The sequence below is a fragment of the Pinus tabuliformis genome, chromosome 6 (assembly GCF_031772625.1).
Source record: "Pinus tabuliformis cultivar Carrire ecotype Pingquan chromosome 6, CPIR1, whole genome shotgun sequence".
NCBI lineage: Eukaryota > Viridiplantae > Streptophyta > Pinopsida > Pinales > Pinaceae > Pinus > Pinus tabuliformis.
The window spans coordinates 1,848,662,415-1,848,686,597 of record NC_142292.1 but is presented as its reverse complement, the minus strand read 5'-3'; the positions used below and the strand labels follow the sequence as shown (position 1 = coordinate 1,848,686,597).

At 37.6% G+C, this 24,183-nt stretch overlaps 1 protein-coding gene across 1 annotated transcript; it reads left to right on the top strand.

Annotated features, from left to right (window-relative positions):
- Positions 1–18,064: 18,064 nt before the first annotated feature.
- On the top strand, positions 18,065–19,897 carry LOC149266402 (heat shock cognate 70 kDa protein-like). Its single transcript, XM_089408108.1, has one exon. The coding sequence runs from the start codon at positions 18,065–18,067 to the stop codon at positions 19,895–19,897; it is 1,833 nt and encodes a 610-aa protein (XP_089264234.1).
- The last annotated feature ends 4,286 nt before the right edge of the window (positions 19,898–24,183 follow it).

The window sequence follows — 24,183 nt, the reverse complement described above, 5'->3', positions numbered from 1 at the left end:
AAAGACATTATCCAAATTATATATATTTATTGGTGGCCTATTCATTACTATAGTTTAGCCACGGTCTCGGAAAATAATGGAAAAATGTTATTACTCTTAAAGACATTATAAAAATTATTTATATTTATTGGTGGACCATTAATTAGTATAGTTTAGCTAAGCTCTTGAAAAATAATGGAAATTCTAGAGGGTGCATGATAAAATTTAAGATTTTAATAAAATTTGGCAATAACTTTGGGAAATTGTTTGTGTCAAGTTAGTTTCAATATTTTAAGTGGTCGAAGGGCTTTTGATAGTACTACCATTTCCACATTCAAACATTCTTAGTATCACTCTTAGTATCAAATTTTTTTGTGATAAAATTCGCCATATTCCCATACTTAAAAAATGTGGAAATTTCCATGAATTTCCATGATTTTCAGGGAAAAACGCAGTTTGGTTAGACTATCAATTTTTGAAGGATCGCAGAAATTTGCTGCTTTGTGGACTATTAGAAAAAAAATTGTTTTTCGAGGGCAGAGGTCACAACTACAAAGAGGCTTAATAAAACACAAAATTCACTTACGGAAAAATAGAGTAAAAAAGAGTAAAAGCAAATGGTTGTGCTAAATAGCAAATGGTTGCGGTAAATCTACTCATGAAGGCTTAAGACCACATAGCAACATAACATACTTTTGATTACAATATAAAACATAGGAAAAATGTCTGTGAAACTCAGTAAAACTGGTTTTCATGCACCCACCAATATTTCCTCCACGATTTTCTCCTCACTACCTCAGAGACTTTCACCCTCTCTCTCACTCTCTAACTTTCCCTACCTTACAAATGACTTTTACATCCATATTTCAATCAACCTACAAATTTGACATTAATACATGACAAAACGAATAATTAATAAGCAGCATGGGTGATTTTACATAGTAAATGGTTTTCTGAACTTGCAGGTGTTGTGGAGTGTGGGCAAAAATTGCGGAGTGAATGTTTTTCCATATTTATTTACCAAACTTCATTAAGTGCCTTAAACTCTCTACTATGTTGTGGAATGGTTAGCATTGTAATTCTGCTCTGACTTCAGTCATTTTGCCTGAAAACAAAATCGCAACAGTGTAGTAGTTGATTGGGCAAGCATGGTGTTTGTCAGTGTGCTTAAGGCGATGGTTAGGATTAATATTTCCAACACTCCCCCTTATTCAAAACTTCTGCCATTGACAATTCCCAAACAGTCTGTAAGATAAACAAAACTTTCACGTGCCAATGGCTTTGTGAAAATATCAGCAAATTGTTCCCCTGACCTGCAGCGCTACAGCACAATTTCATCATTATTAATCAACTTTCTGCTAAAATGATATTTAGCATCAATAGGCTTGGTCCTCTTGTGAAAGACATAATTATTTGATAATGCAATTGTTGATGTGTTGTCATAGAAAATAGTTGTCATTCCCTCTTGGTCGTGGTGAAGATCCCTCAACATCCTTCTCATCCAAACTACCTGACACGTTATTGTTGTTGCAGTGACATATTCAGGTTCTGATATTGACAATGAAACTATTGGCTACTTCTTGGAAGCTCATGAAATGGCTCCAAAACCCAAATGAAAAACATATACTAATGTGCTATTTCTGTCATCAACAATTCTTGCCCAATCACTGTTAGTGTAACCAACCAGCCTGAAATCACCTGTTTCAATGTACAAAATGCCATACTATTTTTTCCCATTGAAATACCTTATAATCCTTTTCGTTGCTTTCCAATGTGTTTCCTTGGGTGTCTCCATGAACCTTGACACCAAACTCACTACATACATTATATTTGGCCTACTGGTGGTCAAATACATTAAGCTACGTATCATGCTTTCGTATAATGTCGGATTGACATTGCTGCTGCAATCTTCTTTGTTCAACTTCAGCCCCATGACAGTTGGAGTTGGTGTGGGCTCATTGTTCTGCATTTTAAACCTCTCCAAAATGTCTGCTACATACTTTGCTTGAGAGATAAAAATGCCATTTTCTGTTTGCTTCATTTCTATGCCCAAAAAATACCTTAACAACCCCAAGTCACTCATTTCAAATTCATTCTTCATGACTTGTTTGAAATCAACGATGAGAAAATTATCACTGCCTGTAAAAATCAAATCATCTACATATAGGATGACAATAAGAATCTTACCACTGCTCTCCTTGATGTAGAGAGTAGGTTCACCATCACATTTGTCGAAACTGTTGTCCAACAAGTAAGCATCTATTCTGCTATACCATGCATGCGGTACTCGCTTCAACCCTTAAAGAGCTTTCCTCAACCGATACACTTTGTCTTCCTGGCCTTCTACCTCATAACTAGGCCGTTGTGCAACATACACTTCCTCTTTCAACACTCCATTCAAGAACACTGATTTTACGTCCATTTGATACACTTTTAATTTATGTTGCGTGGAAATCACCACAACTATATGCATTATCTCCATCCTCGTGACTGGTGTGAATGTCTCCTCATAATCTCTTCCATGCCATTGCTTGTATCCTTTGACAACTAGCCTCTCTTTATGCCTTTCAATCTTGTCATCGACATTGCTCTTGGTCTTATAGACCCACTTCATTCCAATGACATGTTTTCCTCTCGGAAGGTTCACTAACTCCCATGTGTCGTTCCTTTCTATTGCTTCTATTTCTTCCTCAATTGCCGCAACATATTTTTCTTCTTTGACTGCATCTTCAAACTGGATTGGGCCATCTACATGACAAAATAATGCAAATAAGGAATTCAGACCAACGCTACTATCAACTTCATCTTGCTCATAAATCTCATTTAAATTTCTGAATTTTGGTCTTCTTGTGCTTGCTAAAGATGGACTTGACATGTCACTTGGTGTTGCGCTTTGCGGCATTCTTGGAGAAGCACTTGCTTGCCTGTGCAACATTGTCCTATTATTTGTTGATGGTGTTACTTGTTGCCTGCTTTGTTGCACTTGAATAAGAATAGAGGGAGTCAATGTTGAGGAATTGCGTGTTGTTGTCAATTCCTCTTTGTCCTCATGTGGTATACTTGCTTTCACATTGATTGTCTTCTCTAAACTTCCATCCCATTCTTCTCCTTTTATGAACTGCACATCTTTGTTGATTATGAACTTCTTGGTTGATGGATTGTAAAAATTGTATGCTTTGGATTTATGACTATATCCAATAAATATGCATTTCTCCCCCTTGCTATCCAACTTCTACCCCAACTCATCCACGACATGTGCATATGCCACACAACCAAAGAATCTCATGTGAGTGACACTATGCTTTCTTCCACTCCATGCTTCTTCAGGAACTAAGTTCTGGACATTGTTGGTTGAACATCTATTCAAGATATATGCTACACATGCGACAGCTTCGGCCCAATAATCATTTGGCAAATTCTTTGCCTTCAACATACTCCTTGCCAATTCCATAATGGTCCTATTCTTCCTTTCCTCCACACCATTTTGATGAAGTGTATATCTTGTTGTAAATTTCTTGTGAATTCCATGCTCCCTACAAAATCGAAGGAACTCATTTGATATGTATTCGCCACCTCTGTCAATCCTAGGAATTTGATGTAGTGCATGCTTTGCTTCTCAACAAGAGCCTTGTGTTGGCGAAAATGCTCAAACACTTCACTTTTTTGTTTTAGGAGATAGACCCATGTCTTCCTTGTGTAGTCATCTATGAAGGTCAATAGATAGTGGCTTCCACCAATTGATGGTGTCTGCATTGGTCCACATAAAGCTGAGTGGACAATCTCCAAAGGTGCGTTTGCCCTTACTGACTTTCCTGTTGGAAATGTCTCTCTATGTTGCTTGCCTAAGATACATCTTTCACATAGGATTTTCGGTTTTCTATGAGTGGCAACCCCTTCACCATGCCTTTCATATTCAGCAATTTTGAACCTCCAAAGTTGAGATGTTCACATTTCAAATGTCGTAACCAATTTTCATCTTTGACCTCTACTTGATAGTTTACTTGTGTGAAAACTACATCTTTTCTTCCATCCTCTTGTGAGTTCATTGATCATTGTGCTTGTGCACCTTTTTCTTTCAAATTTGATCTTATATTTAGGGGAAACATTCTATTATTTTTCATCTAAACCTTTGCAATCAGCTGTCTTCATGGAGGCATATACAAAATTGTGCGCACATCATTTTTGAAAAATACATTGTAGCCCATTTGCATGAGATGTCCAATGCTTATGAGGTTATGCTTCAGACTGGGGACAAAGTAAACATCTGAGATGTACTTCTTATCTCCCTTTTTTTAGGATATTAACTCTTCCTTTTCCCATAACAGAGACTTTTCTATCAGTCCCTAATGTCACTTCAGATTTCACACTTTTATCTAGATTGAAAAACATTTCTATGTTCCCTCACATGTGGTTGCTACAGCCTGAATCTAGATACCATATATCACTTTGTTTTTTTTGTGCTACATTACAAGCTAAAAACATCCTATCATGGTTTTGATTTTCTTTTGTGAAATTTACACTTGGTTTGTCACTAATGTCATATTGCTTATTTCTACATTCATTTGCATAATGACTATACTTCTTACAGTAATGACATTGAACTTGCAATTTATCATACCTCTGACCTTGTGCTTGATTTTGGCTTGGGACATGACTTGGATTTTTATTTTTGCCCCTTCCACTTGAGCTTGAAGGGTTGTTTCTTCCACCTCTGTGTGGGCTTCTTCCTCTTCCTCTAGCATATGATCTTCCTCTACCTCTACCTTGACCAAATGAAACTTGTGTCTTGAAGGCATGCTCCAATGAGGATCTTGTTGCTCTATTCAGTCTATGTTAATGAGAAATTAGTGATACATGAAGCTCATCCACTGAGAACTGTGAGAGATCCTTTGTCTCTTCTATGGCCACAACTATGGCATCAAACCTAGCTGGCAAACTTCTCAAGGCTTTCTCAACTATTCTCCTTTCCTCAAGTGTCTCACCATGAAACCTGATTTGAGTAACCAAGCTAATTACATGTGTAAAAAATGAGTCCACATTCTCAGACTCTTTCATATAAAGTGTTTCAAATTCTCTTCTCAACATTTGTAGCTTTGTTGTCTTGACTTTTGCCATGCCTTGGTAGGCTGTCTGGATGGTGTCCCCTGCTTGCTTAGACTTCGTTGCTGCTGCAATCCTTGGGAAAATACTTTCATGAAGTGCTTGAAAAATGTAGAAGAGGGCTTTTGCATCCTTCTTCCTGTTGTCCCTTAACAAATCTCTTTCTTCTTGAGACAAGTCATTGTATGTTGCTACATCTGTTGGTTCTTGAAAACCATTCTCCACCAAATCCCAAATGTCTTGAGACGAAAATAGAGGCTTCATTGTAATAGCCCAATAATCATAATTTTTGTGATTAAAACACTTGTTTTTATACCATGTTGGAAAAAATTTATTTTATGGGGCAAAGGAGACGAGTCTTGCGCAGAAATCGGTTGCGGCAAAGTCACTTGCTGCAAGAAAATGGCAATTATACAGACTTAATAATGCATAGAATTCACTCATGACACATAGTAAAATAGAGTAAAAGCAAATGCTTGCGGTAAATCTACTCATGAAGGCTTAAGACCACATTGCAACATAACATACTTTTGATTACTATATAAAACATACAAAAATACATTCTCGTGATAAATGGAGGCTACAACTCCAAGTGAAAACACAAGACTTACTGCGATTTATGCATTTCTGGGTCGTAAAGTAAATGTCTATAAAACTCGGTAAAATTGGCTTTCACGTTCCCACCAATATTTCCTCTACCATTTTCTCCTCACTACCTCAGAGACTTTCAACCTCTCTCTCGCTTTCTAACTTCCCTACCTTACAAATGATTTTTACATCCATATTTATTTCAATCTACAAATTTGACATTAATACATGACATAGCAATAAGCAGCATGGGTGATTTTACATAGCAAATGGTTTTCTGAACTTGCACGTGTTATGGAGTGTGGGTGATTTTACGTAGTAAATAGTTTTCTGAACTTGCACGCATTATGGAGTGGGCAATTTTACATAGTAAATGGTTTTCTAAATTTGGTGTGGGAACGGTAGTGGAGTGAATGCTTTGCCGATATTTATTTACTAAACTTTATTAAGTACATTAATCGATATTTATTTACTAAACTTCATTAAGTACGTTAATCGATATTTATTTACTAAACTTCACTAAGTACATTAAGCTTTCTGTTGTGCTGTGTTGCAGAATGGTCAGCGCTAGGCTGTACTTCTGCCTCCTAACTTCAGTGCCTTCACCTGATTCAAAAAGCATGGTGTTTATCAACGTGTGATGGTTGAGATGAATATTTCCAACCTAGACAACGCCCAATCATTGTACCTTCCTGCATTTGTTTCTTCCCTGTGGTCTTCTTAGCAATAAAGGGAGGCTGGAGTGAGACTGCTAGCTCAAATTTCAGAGGTCCATGAGCTTTGATATTTAAACTTTTTATTATTAGATGAGAAACTTAGACTAGCTTACAAAGCCACAGCAAATGGGAAGTTTAGAGAAATTTCTTACCATCTTGCACACAATTCCAGTTATTGATCTAGATTTCGTTTAGGAAGTTGAGAAGGTGAAGAAATTGATTGGAATTGCTAAAGAATGTGTTCTGGGTCTTCAAATGGAGGTCAAGAGGAAGTTAAGGATTATACTGTCGAACAGCAAGAGCTTGTAGCCTATTTTACTCATTGCAACCTTCAAACAGTCCATTTGAGGTTGGCTTTGCCGAATGCCATAGGTGTTTTCCAGGGAACTTGTACAGCTGCTAACTTGGTTTGATAACTGCTGGCAAATGAGCCTGCTGCAAACCATGCAACAAAGGCACAAGAAGTTCTGCAGGCATGTGGGAGGCAGTTGCAAGATGCTAGAAACAATAAATTATGACTTCAGAAATCTTTTTGTTGTTTTTGCAGCAACTTTTGCACCTGCATATTGTGGTCAGAAGTATGTGTCCTTTTCATATTGTGCACCACACTTTATTCCAATCATAAAGGGAAATCTATCTGCTATATGTGAGCTTGCAGTTTTGTTCTAGGTCTTCAGATGCAGGTCAAGGGAAAGAAAGTTAAGGATGATACTGTTCAACAGAAAGAGCTCACGGTTTATTTTAGTCATAGCAACCTTCAAAAATTCCATTTGAGGTTGGCTTTGCTGAATACCATGGGTGTTTGTTATAAAGGAGGGAGCTTCAGTACAACAGCTAACTTTTCTTGATGACTATTGGAAAGTGAACCCCTGCAAACCATTCAACAAAGGTACAAGTTCTGCAGGCATTTGAGAAGCAACTGCAGGATGCCAAAAAACCGAATTATGACTTTGACTTCAGAAAGCCTTTTGTTGGTGGTGCAGCAACTTTTACACCTATATACCATGGTCGGTGAGAAGGATGTGTCCTGTCCATATTGTACAGCATGCTTTGTTCCAGTCATACAAGGAAATCTCTGCCCTATATGTGAGGTTGCCATTGTGGGTTCCAATGCTTTTGGGTGCTGAATGTGCATCTTTATTTCAAGAAATTTCATCACCCATGCATATTTTCATATTAGTATTGCACTCTACCTTTGAGAACCATGTTGAGAGATATGGCAGGACAATCACTAAAAAGTCTTGGACAAACTTGAGGGAGGCTGTTTAGTGATCACTGAAATGACAGTAGAAGTAAAACTTTCCATTTTTTTTATTGTTTACAATTTGAAATTCCAGTCTGTGTTTTTGCTTCCCTTTCTCAGTCTCAGACAACGAAAAGTGCCAGTAATTTAGCTTTAGGTCTGGAGAATTTTTGATAGACCCCCCTGGGTGTTAATCCTATCTTTATCGTGCAAGTGTTCTTTTGGTTTGTCTGAGTAGAAATAGGCACTAGGGTCTTATTATTCAACATCAGAAAGCAATGTAATTGTTTGAATGCTTTTTCATATGTAGGCCCTGTCCAAATCGGAACTGCTCAAATTGCCCTGTTGGATTGGACATGGTATTGAACCAGCCTGCTGACCAAACCAGTACCTAACCAGTACAAACTGCCCCTAACTGACTGGACAGGAGACTTAAATTTTTATGAAATTTCTGAATGAATTTTCTTGTACATGCACAACAGACTTAGGTTTATTATTTTGATGATGACTATAGATGCATAGTAAACAGTTGTGAAGTTTTCTTAATGCATGGAAATCACAATCCTCTCTTAATTATGACTCGAGAGTCAAAATTTATATCTCTGAAGTTGTTATGTCTTCGAATGAAAACTATTGACAAAATTCTTAAAAGAATTGTTTTGCATCTACATAACAACATTCATGTCTGTACTTGTATGTTGGTCATAGTGCTTTAGATTTGAGTTGCTATCTTTGTTTACACAGGTATTCTAAGTTCAGAACATAACCATCACTTTTACACCAAAAAGACTTGGAAATTTTACAGCCAGTTGTTTGTGCTACATGCACTTGAAAAGGTGTCATTTATTTGCTGAAACCAAGGCATCTTTTAATGCAATTGACTCACAAGGAAATTTATGTCACAATTTAGATTTGCATTATTTGTATATTTATCTGTTTATATGCTGAAAATTTAGTAGTGGGGTATACTGTAATACTGTATTCACGCTGCCTGGGAAACTTACACCCAATTTGAACCCAAAATAACTATTTTCTGAATGCATACAAGTGGTCTGAGTTTTCCTTCAGGACAGACACAAGGACAAGTGTTTTTCCATATTAAATGTTAATGTGATTTTTTCATTAAAAACTAATCATTTTATGTATTTTTTGCAACTCTGGTTCATTGATTCCGTTTCCTGTTTGAAACCCAGTTAGATAGTTGGCCAGTTCAAAGCCTGGTTCTTGTTTTTAAGACCATACTTCAATCCCATGCAATTTTTAGGATCTCTTTCCATTAATATTTAACTGTTTTAATTGCATAGCTGGTTTTCAAATGGTGTTTTGGACAAGAGAATATTAATGGAAATATAGGAAATTCTGATAGAATGTAATGACTGAACAATGTGCTAGGAGCAGAATTTCAGTGAAATGCTGATTAATGGGTTTGAAAATATGATAGGAAAATAGAAAAACATGGAGGATGATGAAAAAAAGTGAGTGGTGTGTTAAATGTTGTTAATTAGCACTTTTGTTATTGACATGGATATGTTGGCATATTAGGATACTGTAATATTGAATGGAGAAGACTAAATTATTTTACAAATTTCTGAGCTAGTTGGTGGAGAAGTGGTCATTAGATTAATGGAAAAACAAAACAATGTGTGAGGAATAGTTAAGTGAAGTACTGACATTAATGGGTTTGAGAATACATTAGGAAAATTCAAATGCATGGATGATGATGAACAAACTTGGACTGGTGTTTAATATGTTGTTAACTGCAATTTTTGTTGTTTTCCTTTGCATGCCAACTTTTTGTCTTTAAAATGCTGAATATTCTCTAGCAATGGAAGAGAATATGAAATTTCAATTCCTCCAAAGTGAAATTTACCACATAAAATCAGAAATTTCAGTGCTTGGATTAATATGCCTTGGATAACCATTCTGGACAAGAGATGATTAATGTCAAAAGGTTATTAAGGAACAATTTAGGATGAGAAGTCTAATGAAGCACTGATATTAGTGTTTTTAAAAAAATGATAGGAAAATGCAGATGCATGGAGGATGATGAACCAAGTTAGGAGTGGCATGTAATATGTTATTCAACTACTACTTTTGTTATTGACATGAATGATGGGGCACTCAACATTTTATGGCTAATGGTAATAATGATTTAATGTGTTGCAGAATACCAAATGTTGACTCTCACTGTTGTAGTGATTAAAGTACAGTGTTACAGAAACCAAATTGAATTCGATCCAAGGTAACTTTTTTGCTGCATTCTTGTTGGTTTCTCTATATGTTGGTAGAATCACAGGGAGAGTAACCAATATGAAATGATGTGCATTGGTATTGAAATAATAATTGGCCTTAGTTGGCCAGTGTTGGTGATGGTGCAAGTAATTACAAAGTCGGGGAAATTGACCTGAAAGAAATAGGTGAAGATTACTTGTTTGATTATGATTTCAATGTGTGGTTGGCTTTTAAAAGTCATAACAAGGTAATGATGTTAAGGAGAAACAAGAGTTGGTGGCTTGAAGTAGATGGGATGTGTCATGCTGGGAGTAGCAATTTGATCAAATATATTCCAAACTTTTTCAATGACACCAGATAGTGATGTTACAGACTAGAATGTACATGCAGTGATAGTTTGTCACCTAAATTGGTTAAGTCAATTTATGGCAATTCTGATATTTATCTTGCTTCACCCAAAGCTCCTTATCCTATGGAGCTTGTCCAAGAAAATCCTTATCAGTTTTCTGAGATTTTAATGTTGCATTTTCTGTCTTACTATTTGCTTAGACTTAAAATCAAATTTCATATTAGCTTTTAGTCAATAAACTGTCGAAGATACTCTGGAATTTAATATGGAAATGAGATTCCCTACATAAAAGAGGAAAATTTAGTGCTTTAATTAATATACTCTAGTTCACCCTTTGCAAAAAGTGACGATTAATTTCAAACCAAGGTTCTAGTTAAGTTTGGTTGGCTCTTGGAACAACATCCAAGTACCATAAATGGGAATATTTGCTGCCCATGGATTTCCTTGGTTTGTTTCATCTTTTGATGGGAGAGTGCAAGCAAGAACACGTCTATACAATTTGAATAGTGTGCACTTTCATTATGGTGAATTCTCTCTCGTTATCAAGGTGCTCCGGGAACTAGGGCATCTTCAGATTTACATGATATTTAACTATTTTCTAGAGAGATCAGGGGACTCTGGGCACAAGTTTAATAGGATGGTGATGATGGAAATATCATTGAATATTCTATGACTAGAAATGTGATTTGGCAGGTGTGAGGCCTTCTCTTCTTACCCTCGAACATATGATTTTATTCATGCAATTGGCATTAAATCTCTAATAAGAGATATGAGTAGAGGTGGAAATAGGTGCCTTTCTGATCCTCCATTTGTCTTTTGGGTTTTCTTCAGATTCCTGAACCTATCACTTTATATTGTTTATATTCATGAACCTTGGTCTAAAGAATGATATCTCTCCTCCTCTGTGATAGGCATTCTTCAATCATCATTTTTAGTTCCATGTTAAAGTTCATGTGTTACTTACTCATTGGTTTTGGATTTTATGCTTACAGATGTAGTCTTGTTGATTTGATGATTGAAATGGATAGAATTCTTGGCCTGAAGGAACTGTTGTTTTCCAGGATACTCCTAAGGTCATTGATAGGGTTGCAAAGATTGCAAGTGCAATACACTGTAGTACAGAAGTTTATGACACTGACACTGAGGTGTCTAATGTTCTGAAAAGTCTCATTGTGATATCCACTAACAAAAGGCACGGGTCTAAAAATTGTTTAGTTTGAGTTTGTGATCAGGATGTCAAATGGTTCAATTTGTTTCTGCATGGTTGTTTTTTATTTTTTTTACAAAGATAGCCCTTCAATTGCTTGCATATTATGAGTTTCTTATGGATTCCACAATCTCCCTTGTTTAGCTACTGTACCTTCAGCTAATACATAGTCATTTGAAAAAGATGTACCTTCAACTCCCATATCTATTTTTTCACCAACTTTATGACTGTAATCACAAGAAAAATTAATCAACATAAAACATCTCCCCATGACTCTGAAAATGTGTGGAGTTGTTACAGCCAATTCACACTTCCGAGTGTTAGTTAAATTAAGGTGAATGAGACTAAAGAATTCCTGCCCTTTGAACCAGAAGTTGTTAAGTTTTGTTATGGATAATTTTTAATAACATCCATGACACACATATGCCATTATTTTTTAACTTAATCTCCACTATGTTTAACTTATTGTTGGAGGTAATCCTGAATGGAAAGAGAGAAGGGGGTACTGATGAGACTTGGTCACTAATTCCCAGTGTACTTAAACCAAATATGTATAGAAATGGATTTTTATATTTTGTATCCCGCCCACCTCATTGTGAATATATCATGTATGACTTGGTCAACAATGATCACTCACCTAACTCTATAATTTTTATTTTGTGACCCTGAGAATCTTGGCCAAAGATGATCACTCTCCACCAATTTTGTGCTTTCATAAATACCTAATACAATATAGAGTGTACATCATGCATAGTTACAACGATATTCTTTTATAACTCACATTCTTTTTTTCACATTTGTAAGTATTTTGCATTGTTGTTGACTGTACTAATATCAGTTAGTATCAAAACCTCAGATTAACTACTTTGGGAGTTCTGCAATTCCAGTGATCCAGGTGGATGTTGGTGGCCACCCACCTATCCCATTTGGACCCCCACAACTGTCTCTTTCAGTCTTTTTAGTTTCCTAAATTGTAGCACAGTTTACTATTTTTAGCAGTTTTTCGGGTCCTGAACTTCTGGAGCCGTTTTGAGGCCCTAAACGACGTTTTTTTGGGATTCTAGGGCAACATGGGTCCATGGACCGATGTTGCCTCCAAAAGTGGTAGTACTCGGATAGATCTTTCTAATGAGCTATCGTACGCGTCAAACGGAGATTGTATGCCAAAGTTACGACCCCGGGAAATTGATGTACCAATTTACCCAAACGGGGCCCACAATTTGGCGTTTCATCTTCTAGGGTTAGGTTTCGGGATGTGAAGGGTTTTCCATTGTTTCTCAACAATAAATAGGCCTTCGAGCCTCATTGTAATACAGTTCGGAACAGTTCAGAGGCATGTAGCCGCCACATCTCTTCTCAGAGATAAGCTACCATCGCCCTAGCTGGTTTCTTCCCATTTCTGTTTGTAAGCATATTTCAGTATTTTACAGTAATGAAATGAAGTATTATTTCTGTTGCATCTCAGTATTTATGGTTATCTCATCTCTGTATTTATGGTTATCTCTATAATTTGTTGCGTTCCTGTCTAAATTCGGATCAGTGGTATCAGAGCGGTCTGTTTTTTCTCTGTTTTTCTTTGCATGTCCCCAACGAGGTCAGGATATAAGGAGTTAGGGCTTGAACTAGTCGAACCTTTGCAAGACCAGCCTCGCAAATCCTGACGGCCTCCCATGGCGGATGAGAAGAAAGACAAGGGGGCAGGAGATCCTATCAAAATCTTGCTCGAAGAAGCGCTCGAGCGGCAAAGGAACGCGATGATGGATAGCTTTGCGCAGATCCTTCAGCGGCTACCCAGAGGTGACGCATCGGCTTCCAACAGCGACTTTGGAAATGCCACACCCTTCAAGGTACAAGTTAATTTTGAAATCCCCATCTTCGAGGGTCAAATAGACGCAGATGCCGTAGATAAATGGTTAAATCTGCTAGATGGGTATTTTTCTGTTCACGAATTTTCAAGTCGGGAAAAGATTGTTTTTGCTCTTCTCAAAGCAGCCCCCCACGTCAAGGACTGGTGGGAAACCTACTGCGAGCAGAAGGATGAAAGTACAGGCTCACTATTTTCGGCCGCACCCACTTGGAATGACTTTCGGGATGCCATCAAGGAGCAGTACTACCTTGTCGGAAGCTATGAGGACAAATACATCAAATGGACCACACTGTGGCAGGGACGAGACCAAGATGTGCCGGAGTTCACAAACATTTTTCATACCCTTCGCACACAGTTGGGTATCAAAGATTCTGAGCTGCATCTGGTACTCAAATACCGCGGCTGCCTACACAGATACATCCAGGAAGAGATGGGGTTCTTGAACATCTCCTCACTCGGCACAGCATACCGATACGCTGTCAAAATCGAGCAAAAGTTCAAACAGAAGAAGCGAGACTTTGGATCTGCAAATCCGAAGCCCAAAGGACAAAGCCAAGGTGGGGTGACCCAAGACAACCCGTCGAAGCCGCAAGAAAAGAACAACACCATGAAGCCGAAGAAGGACACAGGGAAGTGGTGTGAGTTCCACAAGAGTCCCACTCATAACACAAGTGAGTGTCGGACCAAGCAGTCACTGGTGGCTGAGTTGAAGGCTTCCGAATCAGATGCATGTTCTGACCCTGAGCCAGAACCCGACAAGGGGAATGGCAAAGGGAAGCAGATCATTGATGCGGATCCTAGCGCCACTGTTGCCACCGCCAAGATCCATAAAGATGAGCCCGAAAATCCAGAAGAGGGGGAGCATCTTTTCCACTCACAGATGTGGGTGAAGGGTTCGCCGCTGCAATTCATTGTCGACAGTGGCAGCCAAAAGAACCTCATTTCAGCAGAGGTCGTGAAGCGGTTGGGCCTACCGACTACACCACACCCGCAGCCATACAGTATCGGGTGGCTTCATGAAGGATGAGATCTGAAAGTTCGCCAGCAGTGCCACCTTCCCTACAACATCAAACCCTTCACAGACGAGGTATTGTGTGATGTTACACCTCTGGATGTTTGTGATGTATTATTAGGCCAGCCATACTTGTGGAGGCGACATGCTGTGTATGAGTCCAGGCCTCGTGCTGTCATTATTTCTTTGAATAATTCATTATACAGGATACCGGAGGTAGCCCCACCTACCGCCACATCTTTGATCACTACTAAAAAAGGCAGCAAGCTCATATCACAGACCAGGAAATTCATTTGTCTGGTTCACTCCCAAAGTAAGGGGAAGATTGTTGCTACATCCATGACCCCTGCAAAGGGTTCCTCCATGCAGCAGCAGCAGCAAAGGGATACGGTCATGACAGAACATAGGAACACCTTCTCCTCACCCACAGGGGTACCACACAAGTTTCAGGTGGGCGACAAAGTTTGGTTACATCTGCAGAGAGAACGCCTTACCAGAACCCATCAGAAACTCAGGCAACTCCAACATGGTCCTTACACCATTACCAAGGCTACGGGCAACAATGCTTTGAAGCACAACATTCCTCCATTCCTTGGCTTGCACCGAGTGTTCAATGTGGACCGTCGTCGACCATGCTTCCCAACATCACTGGACACATCAAAGATTGCAGGACAAGTTCAGCAGATGGAGGAACTCAACGCAATGGGGACCATTGCTTCCTAAGGGGGGAGGAATGATCCAGGTGGATGTTGGTGGCCACCCACCTATCCCATTTGGACCCCCACAACTGTCTCTTTCAGTGTTTTTAGTTTCCTAAATTGTAGCATAGTTTACTATTTTTAGCAGTTTTTCGGGTCCTGAACTTCCGGAGCCGTTTTCAGGTACTAAACGATGTTTTTTTGGGATTTTGGGGCAACATGGGTCCATGGATCGATGTTGGCTCCCAAAGTGGTAGTACTCGGATAGATCTTTCTAACGAGCTATCGTACGCGTCAAACGGAGATTGTATGCCAAAGTTACGACCCCGGGAAATTGATGTACCAATTTACCCAAACGGGGCCCACAATTTGGCATTTCATCTTCTAGGGTTAGGTTTCGGGATGTGAAGGGTTTTCCATTGTTTCTCAACAATAAATAGGCCTTCGAGCCTCATTGTAATACAGTTCGGAACAGTTCAGAGGCATGTAGCTGCCACATCTCTTCTCAGAGATAAGCTACCATCGCCCTAGCTGGTTTCTTCCCATTTCTGTTTGTAAGCATATTTCAGTATTTTACAGTAATGAAATGAAGTATTATTTCTGCTGCATCTCAGTATTTATGGTTATCTCATCTCTGTATTTATGGTTATCTCTATAATTTGTTGCGTTCCTATCTAAATCCGGATCATCCAGCTTCCTTGGTGTCCCTTTTATTCAGAATTATCCTCAAAATCTCACCTCCAAGCTACTCTAGGAATCCATAGCACATGAATTTTTCTCTTCTCCTATTAGCAGGTCAATAGACATGCATGCAACACCTTCCCACTCAAGCTTCTTTATCCATTTTTCCACGGTTTTCCATACATTTTGTACAATCACAGTACTCTTCACAACCTTGAATACCACATGTTTAATTTCCATGCTAGAGTGGGTTCCTATTGTGTCTATCATTGATTCTTGGCGCAAATCTTATCATAGGTCAGAACTGAAGTACTGCAATTTTGGCATTCAACTTGCAATATCAAGCACACTTGCAATTTTTTCATGAGTGTCTCCTCGACACAAATTCTTCTTGCATTGCCACGCTTCAAAACTCCAAATCAATGTAGCCGGTGTTTCAGTTTTGCATCATGACTTTTAAACTTACCATTTCTCTCCTGGGGTCTATGATTGTCCAATTTTGTGCCTGAAAAAAATACCTTGCCATCTATGTCTCCCACTCTGCATGTTGTTTGTTGATTAATTTCTGAGTTAGGATTGTCCAATATCTTCAAAGATTGTAATGGAAGCTAGCAAAAGCTATTCACAACAAACATATCAACTTTTCCAAGGAGTGTCACATGATTTTCTTTTCCACTTGGTAAGTATTGTCCAATTATGGTAAGAGAGCCTATTTTTTGTCTTTGCTAGTGGGCTTCAGTACAACAACTTTGAGGAAAAAATAACCTAATAGTCACTCTATGCTTGGAAGGTTTCAGAGATGAAGGCAAATTACTTCTGTCATCATGGGGTGATAAGAAATTTAATATTAGAAGAAGAGGAGGTACTAGTAGATTCTAAATAAATTAGCAATGCAACAACATAAATGTTTGCAACAAATTTAGAGAGATCCACCTTGTTGAATAATGCACACACTACATGGATAATGGATTTCCGTACTTTGCCTTAAGGCGTTTTCTTTGAAACATCTGGTGCAAATGCTAATTATTTCAATCTACAAATTTGACATTAATACATGACATAGCAATAAGCAGCATGGGTGATTTTACATAGCAAATGGTTTTCTGAACTTGCACGTGTTATGGAGTGTGGTTGATTTTACATAATAAATAGTTTTCTGAACTTGCACGCGTTATGGAGCGGTAATTTTACATAGTAAATAGTTCTCTGAATTTGGTGTGGGAACGGTAGTGGACTGAATGCTTTACCCATATTTATTTACTAAACTTTATCAAGTACGTTAATCGATATTTATTTACTAAACGTCATTAAATACGTTAATCGATATTTATTTACTAAACTTCATTAACTACGTTAAACTTTCTGCTGTGCTGTGTTGCAGAATGGTCAGCACTAGGCTGTACTTCTGCCTCCTGACTTCAGTGCTTTCACCTGACTCGAAAAGCATGGTGTTTGTCAACGTGCGATGGTTGAGATGAATATTTCCAACCTGGACAACGCCCAATCATTGTATATACGCGATGGAATATGGAGCACCTGCCCTGCGAATGATGCATAAATCTGTAATAGCATTTTGGAATGGAGTTGTCTATAATGTGATTTTTTAGAGATTCCGGTGACGGAATCCGGCGGAAGAAATTGAGGTTAAATCTTGATTTGTTGCAGTTAAAATGGTTTTTTAACTGCATATTTGGATTCAACACCCTGGAAAACCCCTGTGACGCTTTCTTTGTGCATAAACTAGCGATCAAACTTGCGATTCCAATAAATTCCTGCCGGATTTCGACCGGAAAAACCGTCGGAAAGACTTTCCAAAAGTCGCGTTATAGACAACTGCTTTTGGAATCACGGGTATTTATTGGGGCCAGGCAGGGACTTATAGGTTTCTGCGGAGTGTTTATCGCTGGCCCTCTTGTGAACGCTGGTAATTGTTAAAAAAAAAATAATAGAGGCCATGATTTGTCAATGAAGTTGGTTCGGAGTTTTATTTTTGTATTTTTTCGGTTCGTAAAAGAGAAGGGGAATCGGTAAGGTCTCTGGCTCAAACGTTTTACTCCTATGATTACCCGATACCAGTAAACCCGATACCCGTTCCAGATTCAGTTAGAGTTGGCACCAGAGGGAACAGGTGACTTCATTGGAGTGGAACCGGCCGGGATCCGATTGCTATATCTTCCGTGAGATTTCTTCATATCCCTGTTAAACATCTTCACTGAAGTTATTAGGTAGGGTTTCTTCATCAACATCTTAAATCTGTTATTCATGGTTTTGTTTTGCCAATGTGTAGGGACTTAGTTTGAAGAATTGCTATTTTTTCTTTCTTGGGATAACACTGTCATTATTACTTGTTCTTCGGTATAATACAAACCTCTGAATCCCATAGGTGCGTGCAATGAGTAAAGGCAAGGCAATCGGCATTGATCTTGGAACAACTTACAGCTGCGTAGCAGTTTGGCAGCATGATAGAGTGGAGGTTATTGTTAATGATCAGGGAAACCGAACCACTCCTTCCGTTGTTGCCTTCACTCCCTCTGAGAGATTTGTTGGAGATGCCGCCAAATATCAGATTGCAAATAATCCCCACAACACCGTCTTCGATGCCAAGAGACTTATTGGAAGGCGATTCACTGATTCCTCTGTGCAGAGTGACGCTCATCTATGGCCCTTCACTGTTGTCGCTGGAGACAATGGAAAGCCTGTTATCCAAGTTGAATACAAGGGCGAGAGGAGGATGTTTGCAGCCGAAGAGATCTCTTCGATGGTATTAGTAAAAATGAAGACGACAGCCGAAGCATACCTAAACTCTGATGTCAAGAATGCCGTGATCACAGTGCCGGCCTATTTTAGCGATTCTCAGAGGAAGGCTACTAGAGACGCGGCTACCATTGCCGGTCTTAACGTCATGAAAATCATTAATGAACCAACCGCTGCAGCTATAGCTTATGGGTTTCATAAGGAGGTTTATTCCTCCCATGGAAGAAAGACGATCTTGATTTTCGACCTTGGTGGAGGTACCTTTGATGTTTCCATTGTTACTGTTGAGAGAGGTAAATTTGAGGTGAAGGCTGTCGGAGGGGACACGCATTTGGGTGGCGAAGATTTTGACAATCGGATGCTCAAATACTGTGTTGATAATTTCAACAGAAAATACAAAAAGGACATGACCACAAGCGCCAAAGCCCTTCGGAGACTCCGCTCAGAATGCGAAAGGGCAAAAAGAAATTTGTCTTCAGTGGTAGAGACTGTGATTGATATCGACTGTCTCTATGAAGGTCTAGATTTTCACATGCAGATTACGAGACCCAAGTTCGAAGAGCTCAATACTGATTTCTTCGATAAGTGCATGCTAATCCTCCACCAATGTCTGCAAGACGCCAGGATGAGCAAAGAGCAAATTAACGAAGTGGTATTAGTAGGAGGTTCTACTCGCATTCCAAAGGTACAGGAACTCCTCCAACATTTCTTCCATGGAAAGAAACTTTGCAAAAGCATAAATCCTGATGAAGCTGTTGCATATGGCGCTGCAGTTCAGGCAGCTGTCTTGAATAATGAAGGAATCTACTTAGTCCTTCAGGACGTCACACCTTTGAGCCTTGGAATCGAACTTACAGGGGGTGTCATGTCTGTAGTCATTCCGAGAAATACTCCTATTCCAGCTCGAACGGCGCTTTATTACTCTATGGCGCGTGACAATCAGACACAAGTCCCTTTTAGTGTCTATGAAGGCGAGAGAGCAATGGCTGCGGACAACAATTTGCTGGGTAGATTTCAGTTGAGGGGAATTCCGGCAGCCCGTTGTGGAGTGCCATGCCTTGCAGTTGTCTTTGAAGTGGACGCAGATGGAATTCTGAAGGTGTCAGCATGGGAGATGGGAAGTGGGGTAAGCAATTTCATTACTATAACGAACGATGGTGGTCGGCTGAGCAAAGAGGAGATCGAGAGAATGATGGGTGATGCCGAGAGATTCAGAAGGGAGGATGAAGAGGTAAAGAAGAAGAGTATTGCCAAAGCGAAATTGGAGAATTATGTTTATAACATGAGAAGCAGAGTGAAAGAGGCCCAGATCCAGGGAAAGATGAACGCCAGAATGGCAGAAGATATTGTCCAAATGCTGAATGGTGTAGAAGAATGGTTAAATTTGAACCGGTGTGCACATCTTTATGAGTTGGAAGAGAAATTGACAGATTTGACAATGAAATGCTTTGAAAATTACATTGCAGGTTGATTTAGGATGTAGTAGTTATGATATAGTTCTATCTCATAATGCAGTAAACATTATCTTCCACTGTGAAATAATGCTATGTCTTTCGTTTTTTAGAACATAGGCAAAAAAAAATTCGCTTTTATGATTGAGGCTGTGTTATTTATCCAAATTAAGATGGTTTGAGTGCCAGAACAATGACCTTATATTGACTCGGCAAACATTATTTTCCTGAATTTTTTTAGAGACAGGGAATCATGTTTAGTAACTTGAATTTTAAAGTGACAGTGACTTTTGTTTTGATTTTTAAAGTGAAAGGTTAGACGAGTTGTTTAATGTTTCTGAATCAACTTTGCATAATGTTGCAGGCATTGATTTTAACTTATGATTTATTATTAAGTACTTTGTGGAATGTTATTATTAAGTATTTTGGGAATAATATTATAAAGCTTTTTATGTATTTTTATTTATAAATTTAGTTCAATTTATTTTGTTTGATGTGTGTAATATTATATTAATTTAAATTTAATTTAATTTATGATTTAATATCAAATATTATGAGAAGCCTAGTCAATAAAGGGATGTTGTATAAATTCATTTTAATTTAATTAGAAAAGCTAAAACAAAAACAAGTATATATATATGGGGATGTTTTATAAATCTAGAATTAAAATGAATTTATGTTATTTTTATTAAACAAAATACATTTGCATGAACATTAACATAATTATATTTAAAAGTATATGGATTATTGTACTTAACTATGACTATAGTGAAGATGAATTCTAATTTAAGTTAATAGATAGATTTCTGTGACATGTATAATTTTGTTAAAGTGATTTGAGTATTTATAGATGTATAAATCATTTCAAATTTCAAAAAATTCTGAGATTAAATTTAAGAATGTTGTTTATATTGATATAGATTAGTGTTTTATTTAAGGTGATTTGACAAAAACTCTATTGACACAAAGCTGGCCAAATCCCTTGTAATATTGGCAACAACCAAAAACCCCTTAAACTCACCAAGTTTACTGACATAAGTAAATTGGTATCTTATACCTAGAGTGTGAATAAATCTAAATAACTAAAAGCCTAGGTTGCAGGAAACATTCCCCAACCCATTTACCAGTACTTAAAACAGTCAGAATCATTGTAATATGTACAAAATGACTTTGAAACAGTCAGAATCATTGTAATATGTACAAAATGACTTGAAAATGCCACTAGTTACATTGTATCGCATTTCCCTTTTTGAAAATGTTGTATGGTACAACTGGTGGTGTATCCATTCCATTTCAATGCAAATACACTCTGTTTTGGTGTTTTTTCTTTTCTCTATATGAGCCCATTGGCCCATCCAAGTGCTCAAGAAAGGCATGGGACCCTTAAATGGAAAAAGCCACATAAATAACCACTAATCAATATATCTCTATTCACTTCAGGTATTTAATTAAGTTACTTTTTATTTATTTGAAAAAAAAATTCCTTTTTCGCGGATTTTTGACATAGATAGTGATGCAACCGAAGTGGAGGTTCATTTTCTTCCCATTCGCGCTTTAGTTTTTCTGAACAAAGTATTTTGTTTTATTTTTGTTGATAAAAGTGAATTGTATTCACATAAATAATTATACTTGGTTTTAGCTCATATTTTATTTCATTTTCAGTATATATAAATTCATGTATGAATAACTGTTTCATTGGTAAAGACTAATTTTTAATTCTATATCATAAAACCATTTATGAAAACTAATATTTAAACATGTTTTTACTTCTAAAATGTTATATATATATATATAATATATATATATATATATATATATATATATATATATATTAACAGATTAATTATGAATGCAGACAGATTATATTTCCTTTTGAAGGAGGCCACATTTCCCATTTTGGAAATATTTAGATGTTTTCAAATCTTGTGTATCTTAATTCAGAGGACGCGAGCTCTCTTTGTTTACATGGCCTTAAAGTAGTTAAAAATAACATGATTGATAGGTTTAATTGATTTCTGCTTTAACATTTTGGTATAAAAAAAATGATAGCATAATTGATTTTAACACTTTATCTTAAACCTCACATAACCAAGTGTTAAATTTCTCAACATATTCAAGATATTAAAATAATTATGAGGCTTCCACAAACTCACAAAAGATTTCCAAATTCCTTAAGAATCTCCTAACAGAAATTGATCGTTTCAAGTTCACAAAAGGTTCCCTAACTCCTTAAGAATCTCCTGACAAAAATGGATCATTTTTGGACAAGCTCCAAAGCTTTCAGGAGCAGGGATACGACGACATAGGATCCAAACTCTCTAGAGCAATACCCAAGTTACTATGCTTTCTTTCCTGTTATATGAGATGGATCATTGAACCCAACCGTAAGGCATGCTTTCCATATTGTCGTAATTTGGACGAAGTGGTGGATGAAAATTATTCCCTTAAACTGGTGAAAATAAAGAACGTATGACTTTGCCTTAGTCATCCAATCTACTTAGGTCATATTATATCCATCGTAGATCTCTTCTATGGTATTAGTAACGAAGGCGACAACCGAAGCAACCTTAAACTCTGATGTCAAGAATGTTGTGATCACAGTGACAACCTACTTTAGCGACAACCGAAGCAACCTTAAACTCTGATGTCAAGAATGTTGTGATCACAGTGACAACCTACTTTAGCGATTCTCAGAGGAGGGCTCCTAGAGACGCAGCTACTGTTGCCAGTATTACGCCGTGAAAATTATTAATGAACCCACCGCTGCAGCTATAGCTTATGGGTTTCATAGTGAGGTTTATTCTCCAATGGAAAATACACTGTCTTGATTTTACACATTGGTGGATGTACCTTTGAAATCCCTCATTTTGTATAATCGCCCCTTCCGTGTGTATTTTCCGTGTCATGCATTAATGAGTCAGAGTTGTATGTTTTCGATAAACCTAAGTAAGATATTTTTGTTTTACATGGAACTTCTAATTTATCATGTGAATGTATTTTCCTATGTTTCGAAATATAATATCATGCGAATGTATTTTCCTATGTTTTGAAACATAATCCAAAGTATGTTTTGTTGGGATATGGTCTTAAACTTTCACGACTAGCTTTACCCCAACCATTTTGCTTTTACTCTATTTTGCCGTGAGTAAATTCATGTGTTTTATTTAAGCCTCTGTCTCCTCTCGTCTGCCCTGTAAAATTTTCTAACATGGTATTTGCTTGTAGCAATGGATTTTTGAAGCAAATTCCTCTCCTTTTCCCATGTAAAATTTTCTAACATGGTATAAACTTTGTTAATGTAAAAACGATGCTTTTACTAGCAAATTACAAATTGTTTTGAGGGCAAATTTTTTAATTGTATCTACCAGTAGGTAGAAAGAATTTTTTTACACTCAGAAATGAAAACATCAAGCAAAAGCTTGAATAATCCTCAGATACGTCACTTTAATGGCAAAAATTATGACTAGTGGGCTATAACAATGAAGACTCTTTTTTCTTCTCAAGATATTTGCGATTTGGTGGAAAATGGTTTTCAAGAACCAGCAGATGCATCAACATACAATTCCTTGTCTCAAGAAGAAAGGGATTTGTTGAGGGACACTGGAAGAAGGATGCAAAATCCCTCTTATACATTTTTCAAGCAGTTGATAAAAGTATTTTCCCAAGGATTACAACAACAACGAAGTCCAAGCAAGCATGGGACACCCTCCAAAAAACCTACAAAGGCATGGAAAAAGTCAAGACAACAAAACTATAAATGTTGAGAAGAGACTTTGAAACAATTTTATGAAAGAGTGTGAGAACGTAGACTCGTTTTCTACACATGTAATTGGACTGGTTACTCAAATCATGTCTCACAGTGAGACACTTGAGGAAAGGATAATAGTTGAGAAAGTTTTAAGAAGTTTGCTAGTAAGTTTTGATGCCATTTTTGTGGTCATAGAAGAGACAAAGGATTTCTCATAGTTCTCAGTGGATGATCTTCATGCATCATTGATTTCTCATGAACATAGATTGAATAGAGAAACATGCTCGTCATTGGAGCATGCCTTTAAGACACAAGTTTCATTTGGGCAAGGTGGAGGCAGAGGAAGATCATATGCTAGACGAAGAAGAAGAAGCCCACACAGAGGTGGAAGAAGAAGTCGTTGAAGCTGAAGTGGAAGAGGCAACAATCAAAATCCAAGTCAAGGCCAAGCCAAAATCAAGCATAAGGTCAGAGGTATGATAAATCTAAAGTCCAATGTCATTACTATAAGAAGTATGGTCATTATGCAAATGAATGTATAAAGAAGAAATATGACAT

Bases quoted from the DNA above. Each gene is read 5' to 3' on its own strand.
- LOC149266402 (XM_089408108.1), top strand. From the start codon at position 18,065: ATGAGTAAAGGCAAGGCAATCGGCATTGATCTTGGAACAACTTACAGC.